Source organism: Struthio camelus, chromosome 7 (assembly GCF_040807025.1).
Source record: "Struthio camelus isolate bStrCam1 chromosome 7, bStrCam1.hap1, whole genome shotgun sequence".
In the NCBI taxonomy this organism is placed as follows: domain Eukaryota; kingdom Metazoa; phylum Chordata; class Aves; order Struthioniformes; family Struthionidae; genus Struthio; species Struthio camelus.
This window is the reverse complement of record NC_090948.1, coordinates 17,182,059-17,204,517: the sequence shown is the minus strand read 5'-3', so window position 1 is coordinate 17,204,517 and position 22,459 is coordinate 17,182,059. Positions and strand designations below refer to the sequence as shown.

At 46.8% G+C, this 22,459-nt stretch overlaps 1 protein-coding gene across 5 annotated transcripts in view; it reads left to right on the top strand.

Moving 5' to 3' along the window:
- HPSE2 (heparanase 2 (inactive)) overlaps positions 1-22,459 on the top strand; it is a 130,985-nt gene that overhangs the window by 61,786 nt on the left and 46,740 nt on the right. For 4 of the 5 annotated variants that reach the window (XM_068949939.1, XM_068949938.1, XM_068949936.1 and 1 more), the window contains 2 exons: positions 19,653-19,826; positions 20,476-20,647. In XM_068949939.1, the coding sequence (XP_068806040.1) occupies positions 19,653-19,826; positions 20,476-20,647 (346 nt within the window). The remainder of the gene's footprint in view (positions 1-19,652; positions 19,827-20,475; positions 20,648-22,459) is intronic. The other variant, XM_068949940.1, reaches the window with a different exon arrangement.

The following is a 22,459-nucleotide window of genomic DNA, read 5'->3' as shown; positions in this document are numbered from 1 at the left end:
ATATTTACAATTTTACCTACCCAAAGAATTTAATTATAAAATGTGAATGTTCCTGCTTCTCTCTGCCAGATATTACAACTGTGAGACCTGGATCTTTCAAGTGTATCCTTGTTTTTAGCTATAAAACCAAATTTGGGTATATTTGCAAAGGGCTGTATGTTGGCTTTGTGGCATAGACGTGGTGGGCCCTAGTAGCCAGTGTAATTCTGGTGGCGAGTGGGGTTAGCGTGGACTTTCTGCGCTGTGCAGCCTTGTGTCAGGGCTGTGGGCTGCAGCAGAGTTGTCGCTAGCGCAGCGTACGGAGTCTGTCCATGACTGTGGGATGAGGAGCAATCAGAATGAACGTAATGACTGTTTTCCAGAATGTAAACACCCTTGCAACTTAATGGCTCTATTTACGTTGATGGAGATCAGGAAACACGCTTTGTTATTTCAGTCTGAAAGCTCATGCAGATGGTAAGCAGAAGCATTGTGTTTGGAGTTTCTGGTGTTCCCTGACAAGCCAGGTTGCACATGAGTGTGTTAACCTTGCCTTTGAAAAGTGCTTGATTTTATCAGCTTGTTTACCAAACTGTCACAACAAGGCATAAAACCACAGAAGACTCGCATGCTGATATGAGAAACGTGCGTGCTCTTGGTAGCGGAAGAGGAATGTGAGCTTTCTGCTCTTTGTTAAATGCAGCAACAAACCATTTTTTAATAAAAACCACAAAACAAGCAGTCAACCAGGGAGCCAGAGGCAGGTCTGTAGCAAGAGGAAGACGTTCTATGTGACAAATTGCCCTCCTGTACCACTATTTCATGCCTTGCTAATGAGTTGGGTGGGATTTGTCATGTTACTCTATAAAAGCCTTTCATGTTGCATTGCATAATGGTGCCAGCAAGTCCCAGCTTCTCTCTGCGCCGGACCTGTCCCTTGCTGCCGTTCCTGCCGGGTGGCTGGGGGCCTGCCGGGTAGCTCCCGAGCTGAACGAGTTAAGTTGCGTTCTCTATTCCAAGTGGGAGCAAAAAGCCGTTGCAAAATGTTTTCCCCCTGTTGGCTCTGCGTGTTGTTTTAAAATTAAATTGGTTCTGGTTAGCAAACAAGAACAGGATGACAAAATTAAATTTTCTGAGGAATGTTGTGAATCCTGTGTGAAAAATAAACCCCAAAACATTATTCCTCCCGCCCTCCCCAGTCTGCTTTTGCCCCCTCTTTGCATAGCATCCCTCTCTCCCTGAGCTCTCCACCTCTCCATGGCTATGCTGACCATCTCATGGGTGGCAAGGCTAACGTCCATGTTCAGAAGATATTCTGTCATATTCCATCCCCCTCTACTTATTGTCTCATGTCGTCTTTTCTTTCTCCTTTGCTCTCTCTGGTGTCCCAGCCCATTCTCTGTCTGAGAGATGTTGTCTCCTTCTCCAGCAGGTGAATGCTCCGCAGGTCCAGAGACTGCAGAGCACTAAACCTGAGGCATGCAGAAGACACAGTATTAATGCTGGAGGCAGAATTAGACGTATAAAGTATCATTCAGCTGTATGCAGATGACTGCCACGGGCCATCTGCAACACTTCAGTCTTGCTGGAGTCCAGCACAGACTCTGCATTGGAGGAGCTACACCCACATAGGGCTCTGTGATGGACAGTACAGATTTCTCCTTGTCTGCTTCCATCTTTCTTATTTATTTATTTATGTGCAGATGGAAAATCTTTGACACAAATTGGCACTCCTTAAATTCTGTTCCTCTGGAAAGCTCCTGCAGTTCTTAAAAGCTTCTCCTCCATTTGGTCAGCTCTGCAGGCATTCACTATGCACTTCATAAGTCATTTCTGTAGTCATTGCCTCAGTATTTGTGTCAAATCTTCTTGGATCTTTATTTATAATTTGGCATGAGTTTGTTCTGAGGGCTCAGCAGACTTGCTGTTTTGTGTGAGCAAGGACATCTTACTCTAAGATCTTTAAGTGGGACAACAGGTTACTCTGAGCTGAGTTTCCTTGTGCTCGTGTTGCACATGAAATGTTGCAACTGCTGTTATTTCCTGGCTTTTACTATTGTTTTTATTCAGAAAATAAGAATCTTGATGTATTGTAATGTCAAGCTTTTCACCTACTGTTGTCTCTCCTTGTGCCTGGCTCCTTGCTGTGATTGAACTGGATCAGCGTATGCTCATCCCCAGACCTTGACAGTAGAGCTGTGACTCTTTCCACGTTCTTGTGGTGGGTCCCCGCCATGCTCTTCTGTTTTCTCTCTGCCGACTTATTGCTTCTCATGCCCTTAGTTTTCCTAACAAAAGGGGCATGCCAAGCCCTCTGCCTGAGGTGTGACATCGTGAGTGGCAGGGAGATGCCAAGAGAAAGGTGCCTCGCAGTCCCTCCCTCAGCACCGGGAGAAACCCATGGAGGCCAGGTCAGCCTCACCAAAGGAGGTGGTTTGTCCACACCACTGGTGATTAGGCTGAGACAGTTAGAAGTTTACAGGGATTCAGAAACTGCCAGGATAAAGTCATGAAGGGAAAATCTATGAAGGACTTGGTAAACATCCAGGCAGTGCCTCTGGCTCAGAGCATCCCTGAACCGCAGACTCCCAGAGGCTGGGAGCATATTTGGGGAAGTATCTCTGTGTGGTTGCCCCCTCCTAGGCTCTTCTCCAGGCACCTGCTCTTTGCTAATGTCAGAGAGAGGATAATGGGCTTAAACAGGCCTCCAGGATGATGTGGAGCAGTTGAGTAACCTTGGAGGCTCACCTGAACAGGAAGAACAGGTAGGATCAGACAATAAAGAGAAGAATACATATTTTTCAAGGCAGAAAAAGGGGTATGGAGAGGCGGCTGAGATACAGAGGCAGCACACATCTGCTGAAACCTTCCCTCTGGGTGGCGCGTGAGGAAGGACGCCTCATCCATGCGAGCCACGTTTCCTGGAGCGGGACTGTGCGCTTGGGCCCCATGTCTGGAACAGGGCTGTGGCTGTCGCGGGCAGCCAGGGAGCACTCCTCCCTCACCATCAGACCATTAGAATAAATAAAACAGCTCCACTTACGCTGGATGAAATCAAGTCTGCTGGATTGTGGCCTAAACACGGTCAACAGCTCCTCTGGGCCCTTGAGCTGCCAATAGCTTGCACCTCCTAGCAAGTCTGTCCTTGGGAAAGAGCCATTAGAGGCTAAGGAAACTTTGCAGATCTCCATCATTCAAGAAGTGGGAAATCATCACTGATAGGACTTGCTGCACCTCTTGTGCCAAGGAACAGGATACGCAGGAAACCAGAGACCAGCCCTTAGTGCAATGTCCCAGCTGATGCCCTATGCCTCCCTCCCTGGAGCATGGTTGTCGACAGAGTTGCCAAAACTCCTCCAGGGCACTATGAAGGCGGGATCTGCTGGCACCTCATGGTGATTAGATCAGACTTGGGTGAAGGGCCATCAGCAAGCTATTGAGGTATTTGAGGCCTGTCCAATAGCAACAGGCTCATGTTGCCTTCATTGTGGCAGGGCTTGTGTGTGTTGGGGTGCCAAAAGAGTTTACCGAAGAGAAGTCGTGATTAACAATGACCGGAAGCATCAGCTTTATAAACCTCTTATCTCTATGCTGTTTTATCTTCTAACGCAAGTGCCATTTTGTGCCTTCTTGATTGGATGGTCAAATATGCTATAGAAAGGTATAGTCATCTACAGGGAGATTTAAGGCATGTAGGAAAATATTTCACATTCCTTCCTAAATCACTGTACACTGTTACTACTACTTCACTACCAGTCTTTGTGATCAAAGCTGTTGCGCTGCCCAGCAGTACAATACCAACAAGTGTGGAGGTGAGGTGGAGTTTGCCCGTGGGGGTTGATGCTACTGGGAAGAGGCTGGGACTGCGTGGGTTTGCTGCTGCTATGGCCCTCTTCCCAGATGCCCTCTGGTTCTCTATGGTTTCTGTCCAGTAGACGTTTCGCTAGCCTGGCCTGGCTTCCTGGTTTCTTACCTCTCACGTTGTTTATCCTCTTGGTGCTGAGTCAGCACAAGAGCACGTGGAAACCCAGGTATTCTGTTCCAAACCTGTTCTGTGCATTTATAATTTTATCCTATAATCTCCTTTGAAACGGGAATTCCTCGTGCTCAAGTTTCAGGCTAAGGAGGCTTTGAGGAGATGACCTGAAATTTGAGTGAGAATCTGTTGAGTCATTTCTGAGTGCTGTGAACATAAATATATTTTCCAATTTTAAATGCATAATGTTTATCAGCCGTACAATAACGCATTGTCAGTCTCATTTTGCAGGATCAAGCTTCCAGCATCCACAGCCCTCAGCAATAAACGGAGTAAGGTCATTGCTAAGCTGGAAGATGAATGCTTTTGAAGCATTTCCTCCCAAGATAAGACCTAATCTTTTCTTCCAACTGCTAACACCTTCCTTCCCACTCAGAGCAAGCCTATAGCCCTTTCAGCTACAGAAACTTTTCAGTTCTCCACGGTCAGAAGTTCTCAACTTTTTTTTTTTTGGTCTCCCTTTAATCTTTCCCAGTATGCCATGGTGTGCTCATCTGCTTTTGCTGGGCTCACCTTTTCTTGCACTTCCCTCTTCTAATGCTGTCCACATGGTTCACATTTAATGAAGGTGGGAGCCAGTGGCCATATGAGATTTGAGAGGATGGGATTCTCCGGTGGAATTATTTAATTAGAGACTGCTATGCAATTTTGGGGAATTTATTTTAATAAGTTTGTTTTAATATTTTCCATACACTTATTTTTCAATGGAGATTATGCCATATCCAGAAAGATGAAGGTCTACTTAATCAGTGAGATACCTTCAGTTAAACCCTCGGAAGCTGAGCTTCTTTAGCTTAACCTTTGTCCTCAAGAATTGTCCTTCAAGGCTGTCTCCACTGGCCGGGGGCAGAATCCCTTTCAGAGGCTTAATGGTGGTTATTTGTTTAGTTTAGTAAGTTTGAAAATCTGACAAGTACATTGCAAAAATCTCAGATCCCTCTCCCAGAAGGCAAGCCAATGACACCATTAGCTTAATCCAGCATCTCCTATGCTCAGTTTTAATATGACTCTTTAACTCCGGAATATGATGTATTTTCAGTTGAAGGATTTGTGTTCCAGCAATAAGCATGAGGAAGAAGGGAGGGCAGCGCTGTAGGTCGCTAGGGAGCTGGGTACCCAGATTTATTAAGAAGCATGCAGAGGTTTTCTCTAGAAAAAAGAGCTAACAGAAGGACTGACATCTACATCCGTTCATTGGTCGGAGTAAATTGTGGTAGACCCTTTTGTTGTGCAAGTTTAGCAGTCTTGCATGCCACTGTCCCAGCTGTGCTCGCTTCTGCTGGGCGAGCCTCGTTCTGCAGGTCAGAAGTTCTCAGGGGAGAAGTTTCAAAGAGCTGCTTCGTGCTTCTGTTGAAGGACTGGTTCGAACAGGACATGTGTTTTCCTCTAGCAGAAGCAGTGAGATCAGTCACATTCCTGTGGCAGAAAGGAGCTGGACAGGACAGACACGAGAGGAGGGACTGGTTCAGCGAATATAGGAATTAATAGCCTGTTGTGGTTCTGGTCTTGCGTGGGGATCTTGAGCAGAGCACAAGTGAGCAGTGCTCTCCTCTGCCTCTTCTGCCTGCCTGGCTCCCTGTATTCTTGCCAGCCACCTCTGGGCATTATGCTTATACAATTAAAGGATGGTATTTGCCACTACTGTCCCCACAGGCTGTGCAAGCACCCCTCTCCATCTCCACAGCAACTGAGGATGTGCTTATGCAGAGGAGCTGTGCCGGCAGCAGTGGCTGCAAAACAACTGCTGTGAAATTTAACATTCATCTCACCAAGTCGACGCATGTGCAGTGTCGAGCCCCGCAGCTGGGCTAGCTTTGGGTTGCTCTCCAAGGAGGTAAAGGGGTGCTCCTGGGAGAGTTTACCTAAGCTGCTTAAAAGGATGAAGGAAAGTAGTTCAGATGATGGTAACTCCATTGCAGTAAAACTGGAGAAGAAGCATTCCCCCTGAAACGCTGGCAACCAGTGAGAGGAAGCTCAAGGTGAAGGCATCTGTGTCCAGAGGAGTAGAGCAATTAGTACACTCTGAGTATATCAGGAGGAAAACTGTTTTTGCAAAGGGCAGGCTTATTGCAGGAGAGCATGCTAATAACAGCAATATTCTGAATATTGAATGCATATAAGTCTTCTGTGTTTGACAAAATCGTCTGACACAGAGTTTATAATGATAACTGAGCACTTTGTGGTTTAGATTTCCTGCATGGTCTTTCATTTATTCTTTCTCTCTTTGAGTTTGCTTCTGTTTCACATGTAAAACTGACATAATTAACAACTGTGTCACAGTTGATCTTTTCTGGGAAAACTAAAGCAAAGAGCTGTCTCTATGTCAATTCATTGTTTACTCTTTCACACTGAATTATAGATCGATATTTTCCTTTTTCTTCCTCTTATTTGTATGTATTTCCAAAGTATTTTCTTGCTGCTCTTTATGCTGCACTCTCCCCTGGACCCACAGCACAGCTGTTGCCTCTCCGTGTCTCACTGATTGGGAAATACTCTCTTAAACTGTCTTCCCCAGAGATCCTCTTGACCTGTGCCCTGAATTTGTTCAAATTTGGTTTTTTTTGAAATACATTATCTTTAATCCGTTGTTCTCATTCCTTCACTGTCTTGAATTACTGGGCTTTATGGTTCCATGATCACTTTCACTCAAATTATCTTCCAGTTTTGAACTAATAATCAACTTTTCTCTATCAATAATAACAAAATAACAAAAATCCCTTTCCCTACTATTTTCCCCCATCTCCAAGGCAGTTTTTTTTCCCCCATGCATTCCAACGACTTCCTATGTCTGGGACCTGCCATGCTGCATTTTTAACAGATGTCTGGGTAATTAAAATTACCTGTTCCAACCAACTCCAATCATTTGATTGCTTCAGTCAGAAGCTCAGAAAGCCTTGGCTGCTTCCTCTTTCTGTTGGAGCTCTGTGTGGCGTTTCCTGGGCTTTTGTCTCTTTCTTTCTCTGGAGACAGGAAAAAGTCTGTTTCTCACCTCCTCTTGAGCCCCAAAGTATTCTTCATACAAAAGACTTTTTCTTTTCCTATTTCCTTCTATTTCTTTAAGCAAGTTTCATTCTCTCATATCAGTATTCCAGTCTAGTGATGCCTTTCCATGCCATAGCTGTAGAGCTAAATGTTGTTATATATGAGGGCTTTAAAGTCTTCCTGTCTATTCCCCGTTCTCCTGGCATTTATATATAGCCATATGATAAGATCAAAAGGCTGCCCTGTTATTCTCGTTCTGAGTTTTTGTATGAGCCTCCTGCAATTTCCCTTTTCCCTTGTCCATATTCCAAGCCTACGTCGGTTTTAAAGCACCACTAGCTTTCGTCAGTGGCTCCCTTCAAAGCTCATTTCCAGCCCTTTTGCTGGGTTAGAGAGTTATCACCTCAGCGCCCTCTCCTTCCGCGTGCAGACACTACTACTTCCAGCCTCCTCTCTCTGCAGAAGACTGTCGTGCCCCAGCAGCAGGGCTGGGCTGTCCGCATCAGCTCACAGACCCTGGCCCCCAAGCATGGCTGTACAACTAAAGCCAAGGAGCAGGAGTTTGACAAGACCTATCTTCCCTAAGCACGTCAGTAATGTTTTATGAGACCCTAAACGGAACGCATGGTAGTTTGTTGGTGTAACATGGTAAGACTTGTAGGACAACAAAGAACTACAGAATTAGTTAGAAGTTTGGAAAACTTTGTTACTGTGAAGACGCTAAGGAGTTGCAACGAATGCTGCTTAATGAAACTATATTTACAGGTGACTTGATATTAGTCTTCAGCTATCCAAAAGAAGCAAGAATCTCGCAGACAGTGGTATAGCAAGATCCAAACATTAGAAGGCAAATTTGGACTAGAAGCCAGGTGCCTATTTTGACCATGGATGTTAAATAATAATTTGCAACATGTGAAACAGGGATAGGATGACTTCTGTGTTAGCAGCAAATTTTAAGCTGGGGTGGATACCTTTGTACAAAATCTGATCTGTCCTGTTGAAGTGACAAGCTTGACTTCTGAACTACTTGTATGCTTGCCCGTTCTGTGCTATGTAGGACATCAGAATAACAACACCGGTCTTTTCTGGCCTTACATCTATGCCTCCAAAGTCAGGTTCAGGCTCCACCCTGCATGCTTTGGTACAAGATTTCCCCAAAGATTCGCTGGGGAGAGCCGCTGCCAAACCGGGTCCCTCCAGCTGAGCCGTATCTGTGGAGCGGAGCTGCCTCGCAGAGCGCAGAGGAGCAGGAAGAGCCAGGGCCAGTTCCTTCAAATATTTTACAGATTAAGACCAGGGTCTGGGATCTGTGGGAAGTCAGTGGAGTTCACAGACCCCAACGGGTTATGGTCCTTGTTGCAGCGCGAGTGGTCTGTGCCAGTAATTGCTGTCTCTCTCATCCATCTAACTTGGTTGTTCACAGTCGTGTTCAAATACAATGACACTTCGTAATGTGGACAAGCCCTCTGACATTATTTTAGTGCAGCTGGAGGCATCTACTTTAGCCTTGAAAATGCCTCTTTCTTGGCAGAGCTTTGTGTTTATTATAATGCTGTCTGTAATGTGCAAAAGTACGTTTCTTTTTTAACTTCCTTCTTTATGTACAAAAGAGTGTGGTTTTAATTAAGGATTTCAGATTGAAACATTTCCGGTTTTATGCATTTTTTTCAGGACAGTTTTCAGTTAAAATGTTTTAGAGTTTTGAAAAACACCAGATGCCCAGCTCACAAAGTGTGTGAAGAGCCCTAGTCACTCCCTCTTCCTCCTGGGGAAATCAGCCGCTCCAAGTAGCGGGAACAGCAAGGGAAGGCGGATGGCAAGAATGGGGTCAGCAGGCAAGAAAAGATGGGCCAGAACTGGGAACTGTGGTTTTCGGAGACATGCCACGGCTGCCTCAGCAAGGGATCCCTGTTAGCACGATAGGAAATGTTGATTCGTCCCCGTGAAATGAAATACCTGATTTTTGTGGATTCCAGTTTTACACTCCTGGTAATTAGGGGCTGTGAAAGGACATCAGCAGATCAGGACTTCCTTGCTTAATGGCAAAGCATCTCTGTTTACAGCATCAGTGCTTTGAGCAGCCCGTCCCTGCTGCCTACGCACCGAGGGCCATCAGGCAGCCTCGTGGCGTGCCACTGCCATCCAGGCAGGCCTGGCCGCCTGCCGCAGCCCCCACCCACGGGGAGGGGAGTCCAACCCAAACAACTTGTGAAACAAAATGATTGTTTTGCTGCACATTGACTGCTGGTGAAAGGAAAAATAAAAACAAGCCAGATTTTAGCCCTCCTGGTAGTAGAAGAACTTAATGTCGTACAAATGCACCCAAAATTTTACAAAATAGCAGGCAATGAAAATTATGTTAAAACCAGGTTTCTCAAGCCAGTCTCATGATTTTTTTGGGAGCTTGACTCATGACTTTTGAACGTTGGGGTTTGGCAAGGCTGAAATCCTCAGTTTGAATTTGTTCCCGATGTGGTATTTTAGCTTCCTCGCACAAACGATTAGTGTCATTTTCTTCTAGAGTAGCAACCAGCTTCAGGAACTGAAGGTGAAAAGAGCTGATGAAACGCGCTGTGCCTTGTGCAGCTCTGTGGATGCTGTCGGGTGGGTCTGGCTCGCTTCCCTGCGTGAGGCTACTCCGAAGGAAGCTGTGCATCTGCCACGTGACGGTGGGTTAGACAGATAGCAAAAATGGATATCGTAGCTGCCGGCCTGGCTTAAGGGAACGGGCGAATTGGATGCACAGCTTACCAGGGTTAAGCATTTTACGGGGATGAAATAAGCATGTTAAATACACACGTCAACGCTTGTACACCTTTCTTTCCAGTGAAGTCTCGCAGTGTGTGTGCAGGGTGTTTGCTCAGCACATACTGCCTGCTCACTTTTTGCAGAAAAGTGATGAAAACATCTATCCTCTCAATATTGGGTTGGCGTTTTAGGCGCTGAAAGCATTTATAAAGGAAAAAAAAAAAACCCTCAGCCATGCTTGCCTGGCAATTGTGGCACCTTTGGATAACGAACCCAACAACCTAGGGATCAAAGGGATCTGGTGCTGAGAGCGCAGCCCCTCTTGGTCAGCGCCGTCCCCCCCAGCACCGTGCTGCAGCCTGACGCAGAAGGCACACTCGGAGACGGGCACGGTGCCTGCGTCACAGCACGAGGCTGTGCAACGAGCTGCGGTGTTACATCGCGCCTACCTGCGCAGGGCAGGGTCTGAGCAGCTCTGACTTTCCCATGCCAGTGAGGTTAAACTGAGCTACATAAGGAGAAACCCTCTCCCGTGGGCCTTGCAGCTACCTCAGCTGGGGAACAGCACAGCAAAGGTTTAGCGGCACCTGGCAGAGAATATGTGAGCTAACGCAAGCCTGACCTTTGCTTACTTCGTTTGCTTTCTTTTCCCGGGGCAGTCTTGTGTCCAGGGCTTGGCACAGTGACCCCACGCCAGTGACGGCGCTGCCCGTGGCTTTGCTCCTTAGGAACGAAGGATGAGAGTGTTCCTCTGCTCTACGCCATGTCAGCCCCAGTGCTCCCACCTGTGGGTGATGCCCCGCAGCTGCCCAGGTATCTCTGCCTCCGTGACTTCCCCCCGCGGTGTTACCTACAGCCACGTCCTCCCCGGGAGGCAGCAGGGAAGGGCGTTCGGCCGCCGATCAGAAATCCACTTCCATTCCCAGCCGCCTGCCTGTTTGGGAGCTCGCAGATTGCTGAGTGTTTGAAGAGCTGACCACTTCTTGCCTATTTGGGAATGCTTTTAAATTGTTCCAGAAACTGCTGTTTTGTTGATAAATCAGGGTGATCACAGAGAAGTGTTTTAGCTAAACTGTGTAAAAGAAGGAATGAGCTGCAGTGCAGCACTGCCAGCTGTCATTGGATTTAGAAACACACATCATAGATTTTGTTGCTTTTCAGACAGCTGCGCTTATAGCCGTTCTTATAGCCATATAAAACAGTCATTCTGTCAGCAAACGTTCTGGCAGCGGGGCTGCCTTGTATCTGGAGTCATGTTCCCGGGACCAGCGTGCATGCTCCCTCGGTGCGCGTAGGTAAAGAGCTGGAGGGAGGTGTTTTTCGAGCCCTGGCCTGTGACTTGACACTGGCATGCACGTATTAGTTTTGCACTGGATAAAGAGAAAAATGCTGGACTGTGCCCACCACCCATGCAGGGAGTAGTGCTGACAGTGCTTGTCTTCAGCATCCTGAGCAGTTAGGAATAGCCAGTTGCTGTCCTTGTAGGGGGTTCTGGCCTGTTTTACCCTAAATCTGTGGTTCCTGCTCAAGGTTCTGGTTAGCTGGAGGTTAGATTTACAAACCACAGCTTGTTTTAGTAGTGCTTACAGAGGTCAGTCCCTATCTGCTATGATCCTTGCTGTTTGGATTTTGAAGCTAAAGCTGAGAGTCCCAGGGACTAGAATTAGATTTTAAGGAATTTCTTCAAGGGTAAGTTATGCTGATTTATCAAATTTGAAACTTTTCACAGGAACAGTATTGCCTTGAATAAAACTGACTAGCTTTTACGTAACAAACCAACTTCAAATGCAGTATTTGTATATCTTATACCAATTTTGTTTGAATTCCTTCATGTGAAGTGGAATGGCTTTAAACAACATAGCCTAGCTGCATACAGAAGCAACTCCACGAGTAAACTGTGAGAGTGGGAATGATTTTTTGCTACACACAACATTTCGCACTAATCCCTTGTGCAAGCAGTGTTAGTGAGAAGTAGCAGCAAAGTAGGTTATTGCTCTCACATGGTGGGATGAGCTGCCAGAGGCCTTGAGGGTGCCCAGCAGTGCAGTCACTGCAGAGTAGTTAGGATGCTGAAGAGCTGTACCCTTATTTTCTTTAGAGCAATTTCTATGGCTAGATAAACCCAGCGATGATCCTGGAAACAGCCAGCAACCCAGTGATTAGGGATAGCCAGCAAGGGCACATGGGCAGGAGGTGGTCCCTCTCTTATCCTCTCTTGCCCTGTTCAAACCTGCAGCCCTCTCCGTGCTCACCTCCACTGCAGACACTTTGGAAGATGCTGGCTTCACCCTGGTCCAAAAGGGAAAAAATCTTCAATCTCTTAAGTTATGCGGTGCAAGAAAGCAGCTTTCTTAGCTGTAATGTGATCTTGGTTCCTTCCCAGGCACTAGGCTGGAACAAAGAGTTTGGAAGCTGCCCCTATGGCCATTATCTGAGCTTTACAGTATTTTGAGATTGAACCCAGATCCCACATCGCTTCTGAAGCTCCATGTCAATTTACACTTGTTCCTAGAAACCATTACTGTCCTGTGAGCTCTTTACCATGCAGGGATTGAAAACAGAGCTATTCTGCGCATCTGAGCTCTTTTCTGTGTGAAGGCAGAGCTCAGGGCTCTTCCCCCCCCCCCCCCACCATCTGAGGATTTAGCCCAATCCTGACTGTTATCCGACCTCTATACCTTTACACGCTGAACCCAGTGCCTATGGCTTTTATCTGAGCCCTTACAGCATTTGGAAGGGGGCCATGCCCCTTGTCTGGTATCAAAAGTATTATATTAATTTGCGATTCATTCCACAAAATGAGGCTGTCAGCCAGACTCCTTAGCAATTGGATATTGAACCCAGACCTTATGGTTGTCTTCCAAGTTATATGCCAGCTGGGAACTCGGCCCACAGTCCATGGCTGCCAGCCAAGCTCCTTATTGGCGAGAGATTGACACCAAGCCCCCAGACTGCTATTTCTGTACCATGGTGTTAAGGACTAAACCTAGCTCACGTGGTTAGCATAATCACCTCTGGATTGGCAGTGAAATAAAAAATCCCGTTAAAGACTTGAATGAATGTTGAGGGTCGATGTTCAGCTGCTTAAAGACCAGGGACGATGACAACAATTCCCCTGGAACAAGGCCCCCTCAAAACTCCAGGGGGAATAGCCCCAGATCCTCCATCTGTCATCCAGCTGGATATAAAATCCAGGTTCTCATTAACACACAGTGCACAGCATTTCTTTACTGGCTGGCAGTATTAAAGCCAGTTCCTCCAACTTTCAGGTATTCTTCAGATGGGATTAAACTAGATCCCTTTTCAATAGGGCTGTTAGGCTCTGCCAAAGCACTTCTTGTCACTCACAGCAGACCTCCGGTACTGCACCTTGCCTCGGGAAGTGCTCGCTGCAGCCTCATGTGCATGGCGCTCCAGCAGCATTTGTTCACCAGGAGAGCAATAGGGAGGCTGAGCCGGAAAGGTAAATGCAAGCGAGGGAGGGTTCTGTGCACCTCTATCCGCTATTGGAGATACCAGGAACTTGCCAAGGTAAAGGGAGCATTTCAGGTGAAATGTCTGTCTGTCTGAGGCAAGCAAACAGCTTCCCTCCTGCCAGCAATTTTGCCTGGGAATTCTTAAGCGTCTTTACACGGTGTGGTTTTACTGCATAGCAAAATGCTTCAGAAGACGGAATTAAAACCAAACAGCTTCCCAGCTGGGATGGTCATCATTAGAACACAATTTCCAGCAACGGTGAGGGTTACTTGGTAGCCTAGAAAACTTTAAAATTCGATTTAAGCAGCATCTCTGAAGGAAGAGCTTAATATACAGATAGAATAGAAAAATCTTCCCATGGTCTTGTGGATCAAGTTGAATTTTATATTGTATATATTGACAGTGTGGGATGTTGTTTTTCATCTGAATTAGCAGTGAGGATGAAGGCTACTTCTTGGTGCTCTAACTGTGCAAATTGTGGATGGTGGGTTCTCACTTTCCTGTCCAAAACCCTACCATGACTGGGAATGGAATCCATGGGAAGATTTCAAGCAAGTTTTGCAGGCCTGTCCCATGGGTCTGGTGTTAGTCTGATTGCCTGTTGCATATCTTCTGATTCATATTTATTTGCTAAGAAAACATTAAGTCCTTACCACACACGCATGGTTTTCTGAGGACTTTCAGCCCAAGAGAGCCAGTGCAAATGGGATTCAGCTGAGTACAGTGGCAGTTTGTTTGTAAATAAATTTTCCATGTGCCCACTTGCTCTTTTGTAAGCGGGAACACCTTTCTCTTTCTGTTCATCGTCCTCCCCACCCATCTTACTCATCTTCTGTCTGAACACTCTGTTCCACCCTTTCTGCTCCCTCCCTATCAGGCCCTCTTCAGGCTTCTAGCTGCTTTTTGCCAGGTCTTTCCCAACCCCTTCCCTCAGCTGTCTGCAGTGGGGTGCTCCAGAGCCAGGGGATACTGCTGGATTCAGCGCTGGCATTGTTTCTGGAGCGGAGGCTGTTTGCACCGATGCTCCAGGCATGCCTCAGGATTTATGGGTAATGTGAAGTCAAGCAATATCTGTGATTAGTAGAAATCGTTATTCCTAGAACTGCATTTCTTTCCTCTATCAACAGAAGATTCATCTGTTGTGCATTTGCTTGGTCTCTGAACTCCCTCTCAGTTCTCTCAGCTAACCTGAGGTGTTTTGGGAGTGCGGGGCGTGCTGCCCGCTCCGTGCTCAGCTCTCGCCCCGGACGCACAGCATCCGTCCGCCTCAGCGCTGGCACGTTGCATGTGCACAGGGCAGAGTGAATAAGGAGATATGAGGCTGACGTGGCCAACGATGGGATGAAGAGAGAACAGACTCTTCTCTCCTGTTCTCCTGGTTGTCTTCCCAGAGTTACAGAAGGCTCAGGCACGCCAGGCCGTGCCCCACCACCCAGGAACCCCTCATCTCACATGCTAACTCACCACTACTCTTGCTAAACCCTGCCAAAGCAAAATTCCTGAAGTTGAATAAAAAATGTGGAAGATTTTCAAACCTAGTGGTTATTGAACTGTCCCTCTTACCAAATGGCAGTCAATATTATGTTCTTTATAAAGCCTGTGTTATAATGTTTAATTCAGTAACTACCACTGGAAAGCCTTTCTAATTGTTAAACTACCAAAGATGTTTTAATGTGCCTCATATTTTGTGCTGGTATGCCACAGAATGAAGTGCCATCCACATTTTGGATAACCTTAAAATTTAGCCCAGTAAAACAGAAGAAGAAAAATGGGGAACAGTCTCACATGGCATACTTGCCCTGTGAACCCCACCAGTATTTGCAGCCTTACAGATACTTCTCCTGTATTTTAAAATCCTTTGTCTCCCTCTATGCAGGGTGAGGGACCCACACAAAAAGCAGAAGTCTTTAATGTCTGTGCAGAGCATCAGCTGAGGGCAATATTGCGAGCAGATCTTCCCCGACTGCCCCCCAGTTGGGACTTGTAGAGCTGTATTTGCCCTCTAGGCCTGTTCAGGCCTCCACAGCCAAGGATGCGAGGGACTGACAAGGCCCAAATGTCTTTTGATTTCTTTCTATGCCATGGCCGTGGGGTGGAAGACCTCTGTCTCTGCATACTGCTCCAGTCGTCTGACTGACATTAGTCCCAAATCCACCAAGGGAGGCAGCCATCTCCACTGAAGTCTGCCAGCGCAGCACTGTCACTGGGTAAAATCAAAGGACGCAGTTTTGCTATGTTAAGTTACTCTACATCCAACTACATGAGCATTAACAAGTGGCACAAGTCAAATCTCCGTTCCTCCTGGCTGAAGGAACCTGGAAGAATCCAGGCTCCTGCTTGCTGCTCCATACAACAGGCCGATGGTTAATTGGCAGCTCTGCCCTGGTTTTCATGTCTACATGCTCAGGGGTTGGTGTTTTGTTACAATTTCTTATCATATTGTATATGGATTTCATTCAGTTTTTTTGCTTTTTTCCTGTTCCCTGAGGTGAATGGCACAAGGGTGGTGAGTCTGCGTCCCTGCACCAGGCAGAAAGGGAGAAGGAACAGTTCTACTTTATTAAGATTCACTTTGGTAGGACAATGGCTTTTTCTATTGAAATGCTTTGTGGAAGCCTAGCCTAATGATCTGTTAATCAGAAAAAAGGTTAAGTTCCCGGAGGATTTTCTGTATTTGATGAAGAAAAAATAGTGCAATTATCCAGAATTCAAAGTGATTTTTAGCCAGCTGTTAATAATACTGTGATTCTTCATTTTCTCATTACTTAGAAGTAATGTGGCCATCCCTAGTTATGGCAGTAAAATATTTGTAACATTCTCTTTTGGCCTAGTTTGCACTTCTGGAGTGGTTGGACATTGCCCAAGGTCTTCTAAATATTACTACTTTTTGTGCTTTAACCTCCCATGGCAGTACTCTAAGATAGCTGCCCAAGGTAAAGGAGACCAAATGGACTTGATACCTGACTGATAACTAGAATAGGCTTGGGAGGAATCTTACCGCAAGGCTGCCCAGATGAACAATCTAGTGTGACACAGGGTTAGCTACATCAGCAGTTTTACCCCTCTTGTGGTCTTGTTGCAGTTTGCAGATCGCTTTGCGTGCTGGAAGACCACTGGAAATGTGCAACTCTGAGACAGCTGTGCATTTCTCCTAGCTCTTTCTTCTGATCACTGAGTTTTCCAGCTTGAAAAGCCACAGGAGAACATGAAATGCACATGGCATCTCCGTGTCCAGGTGCATGGAAACAAAAGTATCATGGGGAAAATATAACTTTGCAGTGGCAGCCCTGCACTGGGATAAACAGACAGCCTATTTTCCTCCCATAGATGCATGGAAAATCAATTCCCAGTCCACTGCAGAGAATCCTAAACATGAACAAAATCCCCTCCTGTAGTGCTAAAGAACTAGAACTGTTTTACAGCAGTAAAAAGGTTTCATTTCTATCAGGGAAACTGCAGGTAACACTATTTTGCTGTCTTCATGTTGTCATTTAGGTATCTATCTTATCCTTTTTATAGGGTTATCATTTCAAGTACAGCTTTTTGCCTGGAGGTCTAAAGCAAATGAGTATTAAGTAACTGTAACCGTCTCTAATCCACTAATCACCTGGAAAACCAGCTAATGTGCCTGAACCAGTGGGATGGATACATTAGATTAATCTAACTCAGATATTTTTCACTCAAACATCCAGTAATATTTAAAGAAAGGTTATAAAAGGATTAGGAACTTCTTTTCCACATTTCTCCTTTCTTTTCCTTTTTTTGATGTTGCTGCATTCCATTAAGTGTTAACTATTCAGTTAACATATTTCATTAACCCTCCTAAAACGTTGCTTTATAAACAACTTTACTCTTCTCAGACCTGGCTCTGCAGACGTGCAGAGGAGAGAACTGGGCTCCCTGCCATCCCCTTGCTGGGCACATCCTGGCTACAGAGGCGCGGCTCGTCCTGCCTACCGCAGACGGGGAGAGCAGTGTATTCCCCTCTCTTTGCTGCAGGCCTTCATGTGTTGTGAGGCGTATTCATCCCCTTACTCCTTGCCCTCTTCCTTTCCCTCTGTCTTCTCCTGCCTAAACCACCAGTTCTCCAGTCTCCCCTCATCAGTTTTGTTTTCCAGTGCTCTATTCAGTCCATAGCTCTCAAATGAGACCTCTTTTGAGGTGTTTTGCCTAAAACGGGATGTTTCTCTCTGGCTGGTAATTCACCACCTGGATTGCAGCAGAAAAATCACCCTATGCTTTAAAGACAGGACTGCTATTTGTAAATATCTCTGTGACATTTACTTTTCCCAGGACACTGATGTTAGCACCTCTGGGCTTCCTTTTGCAGAACTGTAAGTTGGCCAGTCTTTCCTGTCCTGTTTTCATACATCGGTCGTTCCCATTTTGGAGTAATATCTTTTTTTTTTTCTTCTTTTTAAATTACATCGTTCTTTTCAGACCATTTCTCCAGTTTTCAGGATCATTCTGAGTTTTCTCCTGTCCTCCATCTTACTAGCACCTTAGTGCTGCTGCAAGTCTGATGTATGCATTCTCCATTCTTTTACACCCCGCTTTACTGTAAATGTGTAAAAAGACCCAGAGCAGGCTGCACAGACCTCTCTCAGTTCCTTCAGCTTAACAGTAGACTGCTAGTAACTGCTCTCAGCATGCAGAATTTTTACTGCAGTTCAGTCTAGATCACGATTCCCTCGCTTGCCGAAGAGGACATCACGTGAAATTGAGTCAAAAGCCTTAAAAATCATCAAGGTGTAAGACCTAAACTACTGCTTTGCTGTCCACAAGCCCTGCTGTTCTGTCATGAGATTGCTTCAGTGTGATTTGTTCTTGACACATTCCTGTGGCTGTTGATCATCTCCTTATATTTTGTAAGTGCTGACAAGCAGCCTGATTATTTATCCAAGTATTTTTCTGGGACCTGAAGTTAGTCTGCCTACTCTGTAATTCCCCATTGCCTCCTTCTCCTCTTTTGAAAGACAAGCACTCAGTCTTCCCTTTCCAGCCCTCTGCAACCTCCTCATCCCCAATGGCTCCTCAAAGCTAAGTGGTTGTATCTCCAAAGCTGCTTCAGGAAGCTTGTCGAGTGTCCCGGGATGCAGTTCAGCAGGCACAGATGACTGAAAACATCGCAGTTATCTAATTACCCTCTAACCAAACCACCTCTCGCTTTAGCATGAATTGTTATCCTATTAACAGTGGCATTAGCCTCATCAGACATTTGATTGCTTTTGAATTTTTAGGTGAGATTGAAGCAAAAAAAGCATTACATGTTTTGCCTCTCCCAGCTGCACCCTTTGATAGTTTTGCTCCTTGCTGAACACCGAATCAACTCTTTCTGTGGTCTCTACTTCTGCTGCTAGTCAGGGCCCCGCTGCTCGTGCAAGGTCCCAGCACAGCAGAAGCCCACAGGGGAGATGGCAGCCGTGGTCCTGCTGCTGCCATGGTCGCACTTTGGGGAGCCTTGGGGCCAATGGGTGGGGCACAAATCCAGCAAAGACCCTGCCACCCCATGCGGGCCACCCCAGCAGCAGAGCTCAGGAACGCTGAGCAGGGGGCTGTCCCCAGGTGGGGAGCCCTGTGCCCTCCCCAGGCACCAGGGGCTGGGGAGGTGGCCCAGGGGACATCCCCACCATGCAAACGTCCTTGCTAGCCTCCCGCAGCTGGAGGCAAACCATTGGGTGATCACCCCACGGCAGAGCTGCCCCCTGACACTACACTTGCAGAGCTCACAAGCCTGACAAAATAAATGAAGGACAAAGCTCTTACGGAAAACCGGTACCTAAGTCAGAGCTATACAATTTGGATATAAATCCTAGCTCCAGGAAGTTCTCTTTGTGGGCAGGGTGGACGTTACCAGGGTGTGTGCTGCATGCCTTGGAGGCTCTATTTGACTATTATTGTTTTTTGGTTATTATTGCACATGGGCTTTGGGAGCTGAGAGCAGGTTTTCGCGGCACGCCAGAAGAGATGGCCATACGCTGGCTCACCGGGCACTAGGGAAGGTGGTGCCTCCTGCACTGCTGCAGATTTACTCCTCTTCTCCCTAGCCAGCCCCAGGTAGACAGCACTGAAGACAGCCAATCTGGAGGAGCCACAAGGTAGGATAAACACATGAAAGGCTGAACTTTCCTTGCCAAAAAGAAATGAAAAGAGATGTTATAAAGACACTTGACTCTGGTAACGCGGCCCTAGCTCTGACACAGTAGTGGAGCGTATCCAGGTTTCAGGCTGGAGCGGAGTTTAGCCCACACCTGGAATCCTATCCCAGTTTCAAAGGTCAGGTGCGTTTCTGCGGTTACAGATGTCGAAGGGATGGCATCTGACCCTGGCTCAACCTGCACAGAAGCTGAGGTCTGATGGACAGGATCTTTTGAACCTCCATGGAACTCGCTTTCATTTGAATTACAAGCTGTTTTTTGTTTCTTCCCAGCCAGGTCTCTAGACAAACTCTATAACTTTGCTGACTGCTCTGGCCTTCACCTGATCTTTGCACTGAACGCTCTGCGCCGAAATCCCAATAACTCCTGGAACAGCTCCAATGCACTCAGCCTGCTGAAGTACAGTGCCAGCAAGAAATACAACATCTCCTGGGAGTTGGGCAATGGTGAGTGTGGGAACTGGAGAGCCACAGGAATGTAACTTGCTCTGGTAGAAAGGTATTCCCTTTTGAGAAAGAGTATTTGCAGATCCCAGGATATTTTACCAGTGTAGATTCAGAGGATTTTAAAAGTTCCTTTTAGAAAGAAGCACAGTCTCTAAAACCCACCTAGCATGTGGCAGAGCTTCAGCTCAACGTCTCGTTGGTTGGTATTAAACATATGAAGTGCTTCTGCCCGCCTCAGTGCTGGGCACAGATGGTCCCAGGGGTGGGCTGACCAGCAACTGCATGGACTCATATAGCAGCTACAAAACCTGGGGACTTGGGGAACCCTGTGGAGATAGGAGTGTGAAGCTGAGGTGCAGGTTCCTCACCTGGGCTACAGCAGAAGAGGTGAAGGAGGAGGTGCTGTCACACCACCCCGGCTCCGGCTCAGGCACTGCTCTGCAGATGGAACACCATGCTGGCAATGGAGAGGGAGTGATGGCCCTCATCCATTCCTCAGTGGATCCCTTTTGTTCCTCCACAGTGCAGCCAGACAGCTCACTGCTGAGCTCAAGCTGTGTGACAACATGTGAGCTGTGTATCTTTCTTGGGAAGTGAGGATGGAGGAGCTGAGCTGGCAAGCCTTGCTTGTCTGTTTTTATTTTCCCAGAGCCCAATAACTATCGGACTCTGATTGGCCGTTCAGTGAATGGCAGCCAGCTGGGGAAGGACTACATCCAGCTGAGAAGCCTGCTGCAGCTTATCCGCACTTATTCCAGAGCAAACCTCTATGGGCCGAACATCGGAAGGCCCAGAAAAAACGTCATTGCTCTCCTGGAAGGGTAAGTAACGTTACTTTGATCAAGAAAAGATGAGGGAACAGAAATCTCTCCTGAAAGTGATGCCCATCCCAGAAGGTAGACTTGATTTTTGCCTGGTTCGTCACTGTTTGATATCCATCCCTGCCACAGGCACTAGGCAAGTGAGGCTCTCTGCAGGTCAGTCAACTAAGTACCAGTGCCTGGGCTTGGGAACGTCATCATCTGGGCTGCTAAACTTTTGCAGATATCCCTGGTGTGGTTTTGGGCTGGGCCAACTAACGCTTCCCAAGCATTTCCAGCGTTTCCCAATAGGCAGATGGGAGGTGGCCACCCTGTTGGGCTGTGAAGATAACTCAGTGGTGTGGGTGCAGGCTGCTGCATGCCTGTTGGCTTCAGGGCCAGGAGGTGGGTCCTGGCACCACTTATTACTGTTGTTGTGTCTGAGTCCTTCCTCAGTGGCAATGGTCTAAGGTGGGGGGGAGTAATGGCCCATGTGCCCTGGAAGAAGAGTGGGAAAGTAGAGGTGAATACTTTGCTTTTGTGCTGTAACACTCTCCATATTGTTGCCTTAAAGCAGGAGTTTTGTAGGGAGAAGACTTTCTTTCCATATGTGTTAATAGAGTATGCCACATGTTGAAGTTCTTCTCACAGCACAGCAAAACAAGTAACGGTAATAATTAGGGAGCTGCAAAAAGCAGGTACGCTCATTCCCTTGGGAGTAGGTACTGCGAGCGTCTGGACAAAGTGCTTTACTGTTCCTGTTTGGTAGCTTCTTCTCCCTGGTGCCTTTCTTACCTGTGTGGAGGAAGAGATCACAGCTCTTTCTTTCACAGGCTAAGCCCTCTGCTCCCTCCGGGTTGGGACAAGCATTACAGATGAGAGGACAATGTATGGTACAGAGCCACTGTCACAATGCTATTGCTAATGATGGCTTCTATTGATTCTAACTGAGCTACATAAGCAGTTTTTCCATTTATGGCCCAAAGATTTAAATATTTTTCACCACTAGAGCATATGACCTATCTGGGAAATGCCCTTTTCTCTCCTCTTTCTCTCTCTCAGGGAACGTTTGCCTAGCATACTGTTACTTAGTACCTTTTAATGGTGTGATGTTGCTCCAGCAAAAGCATCTCAGAATCAAAACCAATTGCGGTTTCTATTGGCGATAGTGACCCTCTGGTTTTTACCTTCTTGGTTTGTTTGTCCAGCCCCTTAGCTGAAAAACGGTATGCAGGAATTGACAGAGATGCTGGAAGGTGGGTTTGCTTTTTGTATGCTTAAAGTAATAGGTAGGAGAATTGGCAGGTGTAGAGTTTGGGGAGGCCAGAGAGCAGAGCCTGGAGAAGGGATCATGACAGTGATGGCGTGGGACACCTGGAGGTGACACTGGACAGCTACGGGAACAAGTAAGGTGTGGGAGCCTGCTGGCAACAGGAATTCGGACTGTGCGGGCTCGAATGCTGTCCAACAGAGGGGAAATTCCCTGCAGGACTGTAAACAGAAACTGCAGTGCACAGGGCTGGGCAGGGGGAGGTGTGGAAGGGGCTCTGCTGGGAGCAAAGCTGGGTCTAGCATTCATTAACATCTGCATGAATGATCTGGCAGAAACGATAAACAGCACACTGATGCCTTCCCTGGGGAGGCAGGGAGAGAGCAAGGGCCAGATTCTCAGCTCTGTTGCAACAGCACAAAGAGACCATAAAGTGGGTTTAACCAGCTGCGACACCAGGATCTCTTGCACTGACAAAAGATGGGGGGCGGGGGAACAAGCCCTACTCTAACACCAAGGCTGTCATCTCTGTCACCAATGTCATACACAGGCCCTCTAAAGAG